The following is a 12,747-nucleotide window of genomic DNA, read 5'->3' as shown; positions in this document are numbered from 1 at the left end:
AAACCTGTGCGATACCCCTTCATACTTCCAGTTTTTTGGAGCCTCGTCACACCTGCGATAAAGTTCTCTACACTGAACATAATAGTGCAACTATCAGTAATAATACTATTATTTATTTTATTGTTATTATTTATTAGTTTAAATATTATGCAGTTTAATGATGATAAAGTTGTTTAAAAAGTCACTTTAACGTGTCAGTGGACAGAGATTGTTAACATTAACAGAAAGTGTAGTTGGTTTACAAAAAATATTTACTATTCCTTTTCTAAGACATATTCGGTGCAATACAATTTTTGACAAGCACTTCTGGATATTTTACTAAGTCTAAATGCCTCTTTGTATGGTTGAAAATATGTTGTCAAAATTATAGTTTAAGTTTTTGCAAAATTTGTTCAATAAAAAGGTTCTATATTTTGACTGCATCTGTCATGCAATGTGATACCTTCTCCATTAGTGCCCCCCCTTGAAAACTATCACTTTATGGGGCAATGCAAACCTGTATTAATACTTGTGTGCACATTGAAATGTTTTTTTGTACAATGTACAATACTCTTGAAAGTGGAATAGGTTATTCTTAGCCAGTAATTCCAGTGGAAAATGTGGTTAACATCCACTCATGCCGTCGAATACCGTGAAACCGGGATAATTTAGAAAATACCGTGATATAGAATTTTGGTCATACCGCCCACCTCTAGATGGTAGCATTGTACTTTCCAGGAATATGTTAAAATATGTATAGTAAACTTTAATAAACTAATATTTTCAAAACATTTGCTGAAGATATTCATAGAGGTATTGCCAAACGTAACGTGAATTCTTGTTTGTTCTTGTTTCCTTCAGCGGGTGACACAGATGACCCTCCAAGAATAACTCCTAATCCAGTTATTAATGGGAATGTAGCCATGGCTGATGAGCATAACAACACTGAAGAAGATATGGAAGACGGTACGCATGAATTATTCTTAACTACATCTGAATGCTCTTTGTTTATTCCTATGTTGAGAAAATTCTCTACTCAAATATCAGTCCTCTGAATGTTAGTCATTTATGATTTCACTTATACACATTTTATAAACAGAAATGATAATTAAACAATCAGGAATTTTTAAAAACCTCTTACAAATATGCAGCCTTATTCCTAGCTAACTGAAAGATGCTTAATTCTTGTGAAAAGCAACAAACTCCAATGGTGTTACATAAGCATTCTTAAATTCAGTGGAATTGCTCAAGTTTTGTCCGTTTTTATTTGCAAAGTAATGTGGTTATAAGTATTACCATGCATTACCATTTTCTATTTGCTGACACTGATAATATTTTCTTTGCTCAACAGCAAAGCTCACTCCCATTATAGCTGTCCGATCTTTTGCATGGCAATGTAGGTTATCTTTCAGAATATCTTTAAACACCTGCGTTTATTTGCTGGTTTGAACTTATTATCCATATAACATGTAATATGACACGTCATTTTATGCTTTTTGCTACTTTTAAGTACTATAGATATATACATGGTTGAAGTTTTTCCATAATCTGTCTATAATTGAAATAATGTTAGCTCATGTTATTGATTCTGATGAGCGAACCCTGCCGAATTTGCTTTGAAGTGAGTTTGCCAGGCTTGTGGAAATGTTTGGAAACTTCACCAAACTCCACAAAATGCTTTAAAGTCAATGTGGAAGAAGGAACTGAACTAGTTTTGAGTGGCTTATGATGATGTAATGGATATTTAATTGTCCTTGAAGGCTGGGGATACATCAGACAACTATGCTGGATTGGCTATTGGTGGTCATAAATGTGATCTAATTGAGAACTGAGACTGTAGTGTTGACCACTGCGCCACCATGACCCAAGATAATCACAAACAAAATACATCCACGGCCACAAATTAGCCATAAGTAAAAAAAGAAAAAAATAATAAATGCCTTTTCTATGGAGTTCCTGTCTTTGGGCTGTGATGGGCAGGTCACTGACTTGCAATGAAAACAGGAACAGTCTCCACATTTATTCGAATGGGTGCTGTCACTTCAGCACACGCAAACACAGCAAGCAAGCAGTGATGTTGTCAGTCATCTTGCATTAGCTCCCTTCTTCACTTTGAAAGAACAGATAGCCTAGATTGAGCAGCTTCTGGTCAGTGGCAGGAGCAAGCTTATTCCGAAAGAGAAAAGACAGGAAAAAAAAGTGATGCCAGGTCAATGGCCAGTTTTAAACATTCCCTGCATCAACCATCAAATGACAGATGTGTTACATGGTGAGGCTGTGAACATGCAGTAGAACCGGCAGCAGACAACCCTACCTGCCTGTTTTAATGGAGTTTCAGCAGATAGTGCAGAGTTAGTTTTGTTGAGTGTTATTTGTGTGCTGGGGTCACAGGGCTCACATTTGCCATGCTACGAAGCTGGCAGCATGAGACTGACTTATACATTGTATAAAGTTACAGCTCTTGGCTCAGTGGAACATCTTTTTTGTTTCCAGTCTCTATGCAAATGCTTTCCACTTTTTTCTACATGAATAAGATGGAAACACCTTGTAAAATGTTCCTTATTATTGTATAGGGTTGCACTTGCTTTTTTTGTCTGGGAGGGTGAGGACTCTTAACATTTGTTTTGGTTTGTATCTTCGGCACATAGTGAACTATGTATGGTAAATCAGCCATGTGATACTGCACTTCCATAGCACAGTGATCAGTGTTGTACACGGCCTCTTTATTAGGTATACTTTGCTAGTGTCTCGGGTTGGACCTCCTTTTGCCTTCTGAGCTGCCCTAGTTATTCATGGCTTTGATTCTACAAGGTGCTGGAAACATTCCTCGGAGATTTTGGTCCATTTGGACACAACTGCGGGGATGGCAAAAAAGGGATGGCCATGGTCAGCAGGAATCCTTGGGTATGCTGTGGCATTTAAGCAATGCTGAGTTGGTACTAAGGGGCCCAAAGTCAGTCAAGAAAATATCCCCAACACCATTACACCACCAGCCTGAACCACTGATAAGGCAGGATGGATCCGTGCTTTCATGTTATTGATGCCCAATTCTGACCCTGTCATCCAAATATGGCAGCAGAAATTGAGACTCGTCAGACCAGGCAACATTTTGTCAATCTTCTATTGTGCAATTTTGCTGAGTGTAGTAGTCTTAGTTCCCTGTTCTTAGCTGACAGCTACGACACCCTGTGTGGTGTCCTGCTGCTGTAACCCTGTTGAAGGTTCGATGTGTTGTGCTTTCAGAGATGCTCTTCTGCATACCTCAGCTGTAATGAGAGGTTATTTGAGTTATTGTTGCCTTTCTATCGGCTCAAACCAGTCTGGCCATTTTCCTCTAACCGCTGGCATCAACAAGGTTTTTTCGCCCAAGGAACTGCCACTCACTGGATTTGCTGTGAAAAACGCTTTTACAAATTTTGCTGATCAACACTAGTTATTACTATGGATGTCCCGCACAAGGTTTCTTGCATTTGATCCCAATAAGTCATTTCATATAGAGTATCTGCTGATATCATGTCTTAACCCGGTACTTGTATTTTCCTGGATAATTAAGTTTTACAGTGCACACTTCAAGTACATTTAAGTTATTAAAAGCAATCCAATGTATATGCTTGACAATCAAAAATGGCTATGAAATGCATTAAGAAAAACATTGCTTGTATCAAAGCTGTTTTTTTTTTCTTTATCCTCTCAAAATAACAAACTAAACTATTTTATATGGCTCTTATCTCAGTTCCATTTGCTGCATCACTGCTTTTCATTTGTGCTTTAACAAAAATATCCAAGTAAACAAACTAAAAGATGTCTTTGTAAATAGCTCATATCAGTCCCACTTAGTGCAGCATTCTAGTAGTAAAACGAGTACACTCCAAATGAGTAATATAGTCACAAGTGGTGTAATAGCTCAACTTTAACATTCACAGTCACAACAAATAAGCACCACAGTTGTACTTAGTGCAGCTTCATGATTAAACAGGTATGCAGAAATGAACAGATAACTCAATTCCTCTTCAAAAAAGTTGTGAAGCAGTTTAACTTGAACATGGAAAAAAAAAAAATAAAATCAGTTTCTAATACCTACTTTTTGGAGCAGCAGCATTACAGTAAAACAATGACTGCCAAAATAATAAAATTGCAAGGCAGTCTTTTAGAAAGCCAGTTCTTAATGTCCTTTTATTGGAGTTGATAGAGGAGTGCTTTCTCAATTTTTTTATTTTTAATACATTTGCAAAAATCTCAAGTAAACTTTTTTCACGTTGTCATTGTGGGGTGTTGTGTGTAGAATTCTGAGGAAAAAAATGAATTTAATCCATTATGGAATAAGGCTGTAACATAACAAAATGTCGAAAAAGTAATGCGCTGTGAATACTTTCCGGATGCACTGTATGTGTGTGTGTGCCTATGTATATAGTATTTATTAAATACTAGACAGTAACGGCACTGCAGTGAATACACTTGACTTGACTATACTCAGTTTACCCTTGACCTTCATTGACCATATATGTGTACAATGATTTAAGAGGTAGGGGAAGTGACAACGAAGTTGGTAGGGATGAAAACAGCTGTGCCTGGTGCTGAGAGTTGATTCTAAAATAAAATAAAATAAAAATAAAAAGAGGAATAATATAAAGCTGTAGTGCAGAGTTTCAGCATAGTATATGTGTATCAAATTTCAGGCTACAGGTTATTTCATTTTTGACCTTGACCTTCCTGGGTTGACCTTTGACCTTGAAGGTCAATCATCACCCCGAAAGCGGATAGTAGACGTCATGTAGTATTTGTGTACCAAATTTCAGGTCAATAGGTCAAACGGTTTGCGAGCTACATGCGATTTAAAATCTTGAACAGACGAACGAACAGCCACAGTAGCGTATTTTATAAGAAGATATATGTATGTATATATGAATTATTTACTTGTGGGAACAAGGCTAAACTTTGTTTTTATGACCAGCATTTTATTTCCTGACCTTGTGTTATAATTTGCATGCTTATACCATTTGTAATGTTAATGCAATAAAGAGATGCATTTTTTATTTATACACCTAAAACTAACTATCTAACATTAAAACATTATGAAATGAATACATAAATCATGAATTAAATGTACACTGAATCACAAATTTAATATAGAATCAACACAAAGGAATTTTAAAAAACAAAAAATGGTTTAAACTTTAACAATGACTTTAAACCTGAACTTTCAACAAAATAAGTACTTGAGGAAGTACAACCTAAAATTTGAATGCCTTCCTAAAAGGCAAGTTGAAAAGAAAGCAATAAGAAAATGAGGCCAATGTATTAATTTTCAAATTAGCATAGCATATGATACATAGGCTTGTCAAAGTAAAAAAAAAAACGATAGAAATGACTGTTGGCTTTGAATGCACTGCTGAAGACTGATTTAATTGAAAGGATAAGCATCTGTTAAATGGGCATACATTAAAACTTGTGTTAAAACTCCATAAATACTATCCTCAGTTGTTCCTCACCATCATCGACTTGATGATTATCTCTACACAAGTATTTTTCAGCTGGTGCGCCATGGAACTAACTCTCTGGTTCCCCAGGGTACTGACTGGAGAGAGACGCACTCCTCAGTTGGTCGAGACCTGTCTGAGGAGGTCTGGACTACCTGGAGAAGTAGACATAAAAGCAGCTCTGTAATCTCTGTTTTGCAGACACAACACTTGGAGAACACTATTGCAGCCAGGAGACATGTCAGAAGTCCATCTGCCTGGGTGCATGTTCACCAGCGCCTCTCACAGAGCAGAGGGGCAATGGGCATTCAAGTTACGTAATACCATGGTTCAGTGAAGTGATGGAGAGAGAGAGGACTGACCACCAATATGCACAGGCAAAATGACAAAGCAGCTGGAAAATGCATCCAAAGTGCTTGCCATGTGCTGTGTCTGCAAACATCAATTTCTGAGCTGCTTTTTTTGTTGCTCCTGTCCCACCCCTTTGGACAGTGTAGCTCATGTATAGATTTAGAACTGTTGTGGTTGGTAGAATCGTGGATTGGGATTTTTTTGGGTTACAGAAAGTGTGCCAACACTGAAAAACAGTTTGAAAACACTGCCGTCCCTACACCTTTCCTCGTGGCACGCTGAAAAAGGCCTCTGTAGTTGCTGTCTCACTTTAAAACTGACAGTTTATTACTTGGATTGTTATATTGTACTCTTTGCATTAATTAGCAAAGTTCCTGCAAGCTTGAAATGGGTAAGGATAATCATTACATTTCTATTTCGTGGAATTTTTTCATTATATTAGGGCAGCCAGCACTGTAAGTTGGCTGGCAGACTGGTGAGTCAAATACAGAGGTACTAGAGACTTGTTTTAGTTTTAGTGCCACTCAAAGATAACTTATTTAACACTTATGTGAAATGACTTTGATTCATGTCTTCTTATGTGAAATGAGGAAAAAAACAAGAGAGCGTAATTTTTTATCTTCGCAGCTTTTCAGTAGTATTGCACCAGGACTGCCGTAAACCCTCCTCCCCCACTCTTTCCTCCCACTCCCCTACACCTATGTCAGTGTGTAATACATTAAGAAAATGAACACCAGTGCTGCATACTGACAAGTGGGTTTATCATTGTGAACCACATAATATGAAATGTTAAACCATTAAATGAAAATATTTCATTAAATTATGGTACTGGATGTGTATGTAATTCTTTAGGTACACACTTATTTGTATTATTGTTTCATAATGTTAAAAACACATGAAAATGCCACTCTGAGCAAAGCACAGAGTTATGTGTTTGCCTCCTTGCCAGCTGAACAATATTTTTAAATGCATTAAACAGGTCATAATAATCACAACAATTAATTCATTATCTTTCCCAGGCCTAGTTATTAAAAAATGTGAAAAAGAAACTAACATCTTGAAAATAAGTTGCATCGTTTCCTTTGATTTAAAGCAGTTTTCCTGTGTTTCTAAAGCTCAGATTCAGTTGCACAATATTCATTTTGTACAAGAAAGCTTACATTTGCACCTAATGTGAATCTGTTATTTAATGTGATCTACTTGGTTTATAGGCTGGCCAGATAATAGCTTTTTTCCCCAGTGGTATTAAATAATTTGTTCTATCTTGAGATTTACCGATTCTTTTTTGGGCTTTGGTATGCTCTAATTTAAGTCTCCATTAACATCCATTCTGTGTTGGTTGAATGTTAATGTTTCAGTATGTGCTGATCTACCATAGATCAAAACTGCCAAAGTGATTGTAGAAAGTAAATAAATTTTAGTAGTGAATAATAAGGTGCCTGGGTTTGAAAGTTCTATTGGTCTCTCCCTTCTCTTTCTTACAATTACTTGTTATCAATCCCACAGATACAAGTTGGAGATCAGAAGCTACGTTTCGATTCATAGTTGAGCGTTTCAGTAGGCTCAGTGAGTCTGTCCTAAGCCCACCATGCTTTGTGAGGAACCTTCCTTGGAAGATTATGGTGATGCCGCGCTTTTATCCTGACAGGCCTCATCAAAAGAGTGTTGGATTTTTCCTTCAATGCAATGCGGAGTCTGATTCAACGTAAGTTGTACTACTTCCATTTGAGCTGAAGTTGATTGGGTATAGTAAAAAGTCATATCTTGAGCTTAGTGTTGGGTTTTTGAGATGTGTGTGAGGTGTTAATTAAAAATTTTTCATTAATTCAGCTGAAATACATTGCCACTACAATAATCAAGTTTTTTTTGCTAACCAATGATATTTCAAAAATATTCAAATTCTTTATATATTGAAAGATAATATGCAAGAAAATGTTTAACTATATCCACATGGTTGAAAACTCTCCTGAATGGTTTTTTGTAATTTGTCCTTCTAAAAAATGTTTTCTATTTGATGGGAAATTGATTTTTATTTAAACTGAGTAGAGCCACACTTATTATATAAACACAAAATATGCTGATGTAAAAAGTTAAGCGTATTTTGTATAAAACACTGGCCTTACTGGAAACTTTCCAATTGATAAGCTTTACATGGACATAATGAATAACATTAATGTCTACTTTCCTAATTAATCAAATCTGGCAATTTTTCACTTTTTGAAACAGCAGTTGAGCTGGTGATGTGGTTGACGACATGATTTTAAAAAAATGCATAATTTAGTAGATAGATAGATAGATAGATAGATAGTATAGTGCATTCATGTAGCTATGGAATTAAGAAGGTAAATTTGAGAGTCATCAATGGGTTTTTAATCTGTTAATGCCTAATTTCACATTAATATTCATAAACCAAAACGAGAAACTGAATTTTTTAGAGACTGTTCTTGCTAAGTTGAATAAGAAAAACAAATGAAATTAGCACAGAAAGCTGCTGATCCATCAGTTGAAAAGGCGGACAAGCAAAGACAGTTGAGAAGACGAAGAGTGAGAACAAAGTGTGTAGAAGGATACGTTCTGGCGGTGACCACTAACTCACTGAATGACTTGCAGTGGCTGCAGACTTCAACAACTTGTGTTCAAAAACTTATTTATTTTTTGTGTACATTTGTGACAGATTCATCCATGAGTGTTCAGATCCGTTATTGTCAAGTCCAAGGATCTACTGAAGCAGAAAATTAAGATCCTTTTACATTAACATTCTCAACAGGATTACAACTCGTCTTTTTTTTTTTTTTTTTACCCAGGTACTAGTTTCCGATAGTGGGTTGGCTGTGTCAATAAAGTAATATGAAAACGAACTGAATGCTCAAAATGATGCTCTTGTTGAAAGACAGTGTGCAGGACATGCTTCACAAATAATCCAATCTGAGTTTAAAATTTATAACTATCTCAATATTATCACAATTTGTTTCATCCATGCTTGAACAATAATTTGTGTTTGATAAACAGAAAACATAACCTTCCAGTTTTGTAAATGTATCCGGTTGTATGTAGACCATTAAACCCTTGCAGGCTGTCTCCGCAAAAAATGTCAATTTTCCGTGCACTGCTACTGATTTTTATGTAATCACCTCAGTTCAGTCTTAGTCAACAAGCAGATTGATGGCAACCTGAGAGGTGAAAAGTGGATTGCAGTACAAATTTTGTGTTTAATGGAAAGGATCTTTATAAAGCCCATTGCTGCATTTTTTTTTTTTAGTTCCTTACATAGAAAATTAAGGAGTTTGGGACTGTTTGGAAACCTAGACTAGTTAATTGTCCAATATTTATAGCCTGTTAAATATGAAATTGGTTAATGGAGAAAATGTTTGTATATTTCATTTTAGAAAGCAGTAACCTTTTGGCCTTGTATACTATTGAGGTATATTTTACTAATATCTATTAGAGGAGGGTCTGTGTAATCACATCATTTTGTCTCTTGCATTTTTGATGTCTTAATAGTGTCCAACAACTGTAGTGTTATTTAACCTGTAATACGATTTTTAGTAAATTATTTCATAATGACAGGTTTTCTTGATTCTCAGGTCTTGGTCCTGTCATGCCCAAGCAATGTTGAAAATTATCAACTACAAAGATGATGAAAAGTCATTTAGCCGGAGAATCAGTCACCTTTTCTTTCATAAGGAAAATGATTGGGGCTTTTCTAATTTTATGTCTTGGAGTGTGAGTATTTGATATTCTGTTTGGATAATGTTTACAGTGTTTGGACCACGTGGGTTAATTCTTGGTAGCAAAGTAAAAATCCAAAACCCAGCCCATTTATTAAAATAATAAATAAATAGGACTGTACCAATGAATGCTTGCTCTTTGGCTAACATTTTTGTTTTTGCAAATTTGGCTCATCTTTGGTTTTTCAATCTATTTTGTACTAACAATAAATCATGGTGTACACTTTGCAAATTCTTAAAACTGCATTTAGTAATTCTGAACTCACAGACTTTGTTTCTGTGTCTTACTTCAGAATTTATAAGTGCATTTCAGATATCTCTCTGCTTCAATGATTCTTAGAGTCTGGGATCTGGAATTTCTTATTTCATTAATTCTTTTTCTCTATTGGGTGCCCAGTTAGTACAAGAAGCTTGTGTTTCATAACCTTAGACAGCTGGATATAGGCATACAATTTTGACTAATAAAAGAGTACTGTGATTAATTTTAAAATACTTTAATAGTATGAAAATATTTACAGTTTTTAAGTTTTGAACCCTGTTTTCAACCCTGGATTTGGTCCTTTAAAATTACTGACTTCAGTTCAGTTCTGTTCCAATGTGTATATTTTTTTAAACAAAAACTGATAATAAAATTGTGTTTTTAAAATAAATGAAAATTAATACCTAACCCTGCTATTTTAGGTTTTGCCCCCTTGCAGGTTTGAAAGGTTGGGAAAAATAAGTGAATTTAACTCAAGGATTATTTGTTTTGTTTTTTTTTAGGATGTAACTGATCCTGAAAAAGGATTTATTGAAGATGATAAAGTTTCATTTGAAGTTTATGTCCAAGCTGATGCACCACATGGTGTGGCGTAAGTTGTTTAATTTTAAATTTTTTTTCAACTTTTAATATTGTTATAGGAGCTGCAATAAGTGTTTCTTTTTTTTGGTAGATGGGACTCTAAAAAACATACAGGATATGTTGGCTTGAAAAACCAAGGAGCTACATGTTATATGAACAGTTTATTGCAGACACTTTTTTTTACAAATCAGCTTCGACGGGTTTGTATTTTTGTCACATAACTTTTCCTGTCTCCTGTGATCATGTATTGAGTTAAGCTTGTGTGGGAAGTGAAGGTCAGTAGCAATCATGTGACTAAATAGTGTCACCAGTGCCAAATGCAATAATGCATGAGAAGTTTCCCAAACCCTTCTTTCAATTTTCTGACTAAAGGAAAGTTACCTGTCTAGTCTGTATAAATGTCTGTACTGGTCAGTTGTTGTAAAAGAATATCACTGTGAAAACTTGGGGTCTGTTTGTCATTGGTAGCGATTAGGGAATGGTGAAGAAACAAGGCACAATTGTGATCAGAGAACAAATTGTTTTTGCCTTCACAGAAATGTCAACCTAACCAGAAGGTTGTTGCACCATTCTGTGTTGTTATCCTAAAATTATTTAAAATATTTTTTTAAAGAAGTGGTTTCTTTGCACTGGATTGTTTTTGCATTAGTGAAATCATAATATTTAGCATGCCTGTGTTCACTTTTGGTTCCTGTCATGGTAGTGGGTGAGCTGTCAACTCACATAACTCATGCATTTGTCTAGAAAGAAATGAAAAAATATTAATGGTATTCATTTGTAAAGTGTTAACTAATTGCAGTTTTTCCTAAGTTACTGGGTTATTAAATTGTATTACTGGATTTTTTTTTCTTTCATTGGCAATATTAGATGTTCTTTATAGCCTGGTACACTTCACAATTGTACTAACCTAAAACCATTTACCTTTCACTATGTACATTATATGAAAATTACACTCTTGCATGTTGAGAGCATGTGCTGATACATTTTACACTCTTACATATAACTATGAATTATGAAAATATTCCAAAAAGAACCATTAACAAGTAGTTTGTATACTCTAGCCATTATTGCTTGAGAATTTTAATACAAATGTGCATTCAGATTGTACCATGTTAGTGTTTGACCTAGAACAAGTAGCTTACCTGCCACTGCTCAAGCATAGAAATACCTGTATACATGAATATAAGTACAGTGCACCACAAGATGCCTGGATTTATATATATATATATATATATATATATATGTATATATATATATATATATATATATATATACATAATGTTACTTTATAATATTTTAATTATTCTGTATGCTGCATGAAGTACATTTTTTGTTTCAGCTATTTTTGGATTTTCTTTTAGGCAGTGTATATGATGCCAACAGAAGGAGATGATTCGTCCAAAAGTGTACCTTTAGCATTACAAAGGGTATTTTATGAACTTCAACACAGCGACAAACCAGTAGGAACAAAAAAATTAACAAAATCATTTGGGTGCGTTGTTTGTGTTAAAGTTTGACATTTTTAATTTGGTTCTGTGCATTAGTTTTCTTAATATGAACTGAATTGTTACTTGTTTTCAAGGTGGGAAACATTGGATAGTTTCATGCAGCATGATGTGCAAGAACTCTGCAGAGTGGTGAGTGTCCTTAAGTCTCATTTTTGTCAGATACGTTAACATAAACTCATAAACATCTCAGTGTTTCTGTATTGGGCCTATGTATAAAATTATTCTCTTGGGACTTAATAAAATGTTTCTTGTGGAATTTTCTTATTTAGCAGTAGTAATAGTAGCATGCGTACAGAGTGCAGTCAGATTCTTTCTTGTATGTCTGATCAGCATGCAACATGTTGCCCCCTTTGGTGAATAATAAACAAGAATATATTAATATATATATATACCTTGATTTTATTTAATAGAAAATGTAAATGCAATTTTATGTATATTTCTTCATGACACATTCTTAGTTTTTATGGTTATTGCAAAACATATGTAATTTAAATGGTTATAATCTTCGTGAGCTGCTGTCACTGTTACCACAAAACTTTGTAATGTCAAAGTAAACATCATTGATTACATCCGTCTAAATTACAGTATACATGAAAAAATAAGATACTTTAGTAAAAAAGGTATTTGCGTAAGGCAACGTTGATAGAATTTTCAGTCATGAGTCTGTTGCCCTATCTAAATCTAAATTATCTTTCTAAGTTTATGCAGTCTCCTTCAAAGTGAATGGGAACTATTGAGAAACATAAATTTCCATCTTATGCCTGATATTCTCAGTTGGATAAACGTGTGAAGTTCTAATGAACGCATAAGAACATTGACCTTTTTTACATTTTTCCGCAGAATCGCTCTGTGCTATTTTGTCC

General features: G+C 34.8%; 1 protein-coding gene across 2 annotated transcripts in view; it reads left to right on the top strand.

The window, feature by feature from the left end:
* Positions 1–12,747, top strand: part of usp7 (ubiquitin specific peptidase 7 (herpes virus-associated)) — a 115,265-nt gene that overhangs the window by 83,717 nt on the left and 18,801 nt on the right. For both annotated transcript variants that reach the window (XM_028814377.2, XM_028814376.2), the window contains exons 2-8: positions 841–945; positions 7,314–7,512; positions 9,392–9,530; positions 10,298–10,386; positions 10,468–10,576; positions 11,738–11,868; positions 11,959–12,013. In XM_028814377.2, coding sequence (XP_028670210.1) covers positions 903–945; positions 7,314–7,512; positions 9,392–9,530; positions 10,298–10,386; positions 10,468–10,576; positions 11,738–11,868; positions 11,959–12,013 — 765 coding nt within the window. In that variant the 5' untranslated portion in view covers positions 841–902. The remainder of the gene's footprint in view (positions 1–840; positions 946–7,313; positions 7,513–9,391; positions 9,531–10,297; positions 10,387–10,467; positions 10,577–11,737; positions 11,869–11,958; positions 12,014–12,747) is intronic.

This window comes from Erpetoichthys calabaricus, chromosome 11 (assembly GCF_900747795.2).
Source record: "Erpetoichthys calabaricus chromosome 11, fErpCal1.3, whole genome shotgun sequence".
NCBI lineage: Eukaryota > Metazoa > Chordata > Cladistia > Polypteriformes > Polypteridae > Erpetoichthys > Erpetoichthys calabaricus.
This window is presented reverse-complemented; position numbering and strand designations above follow the sequence as displayed.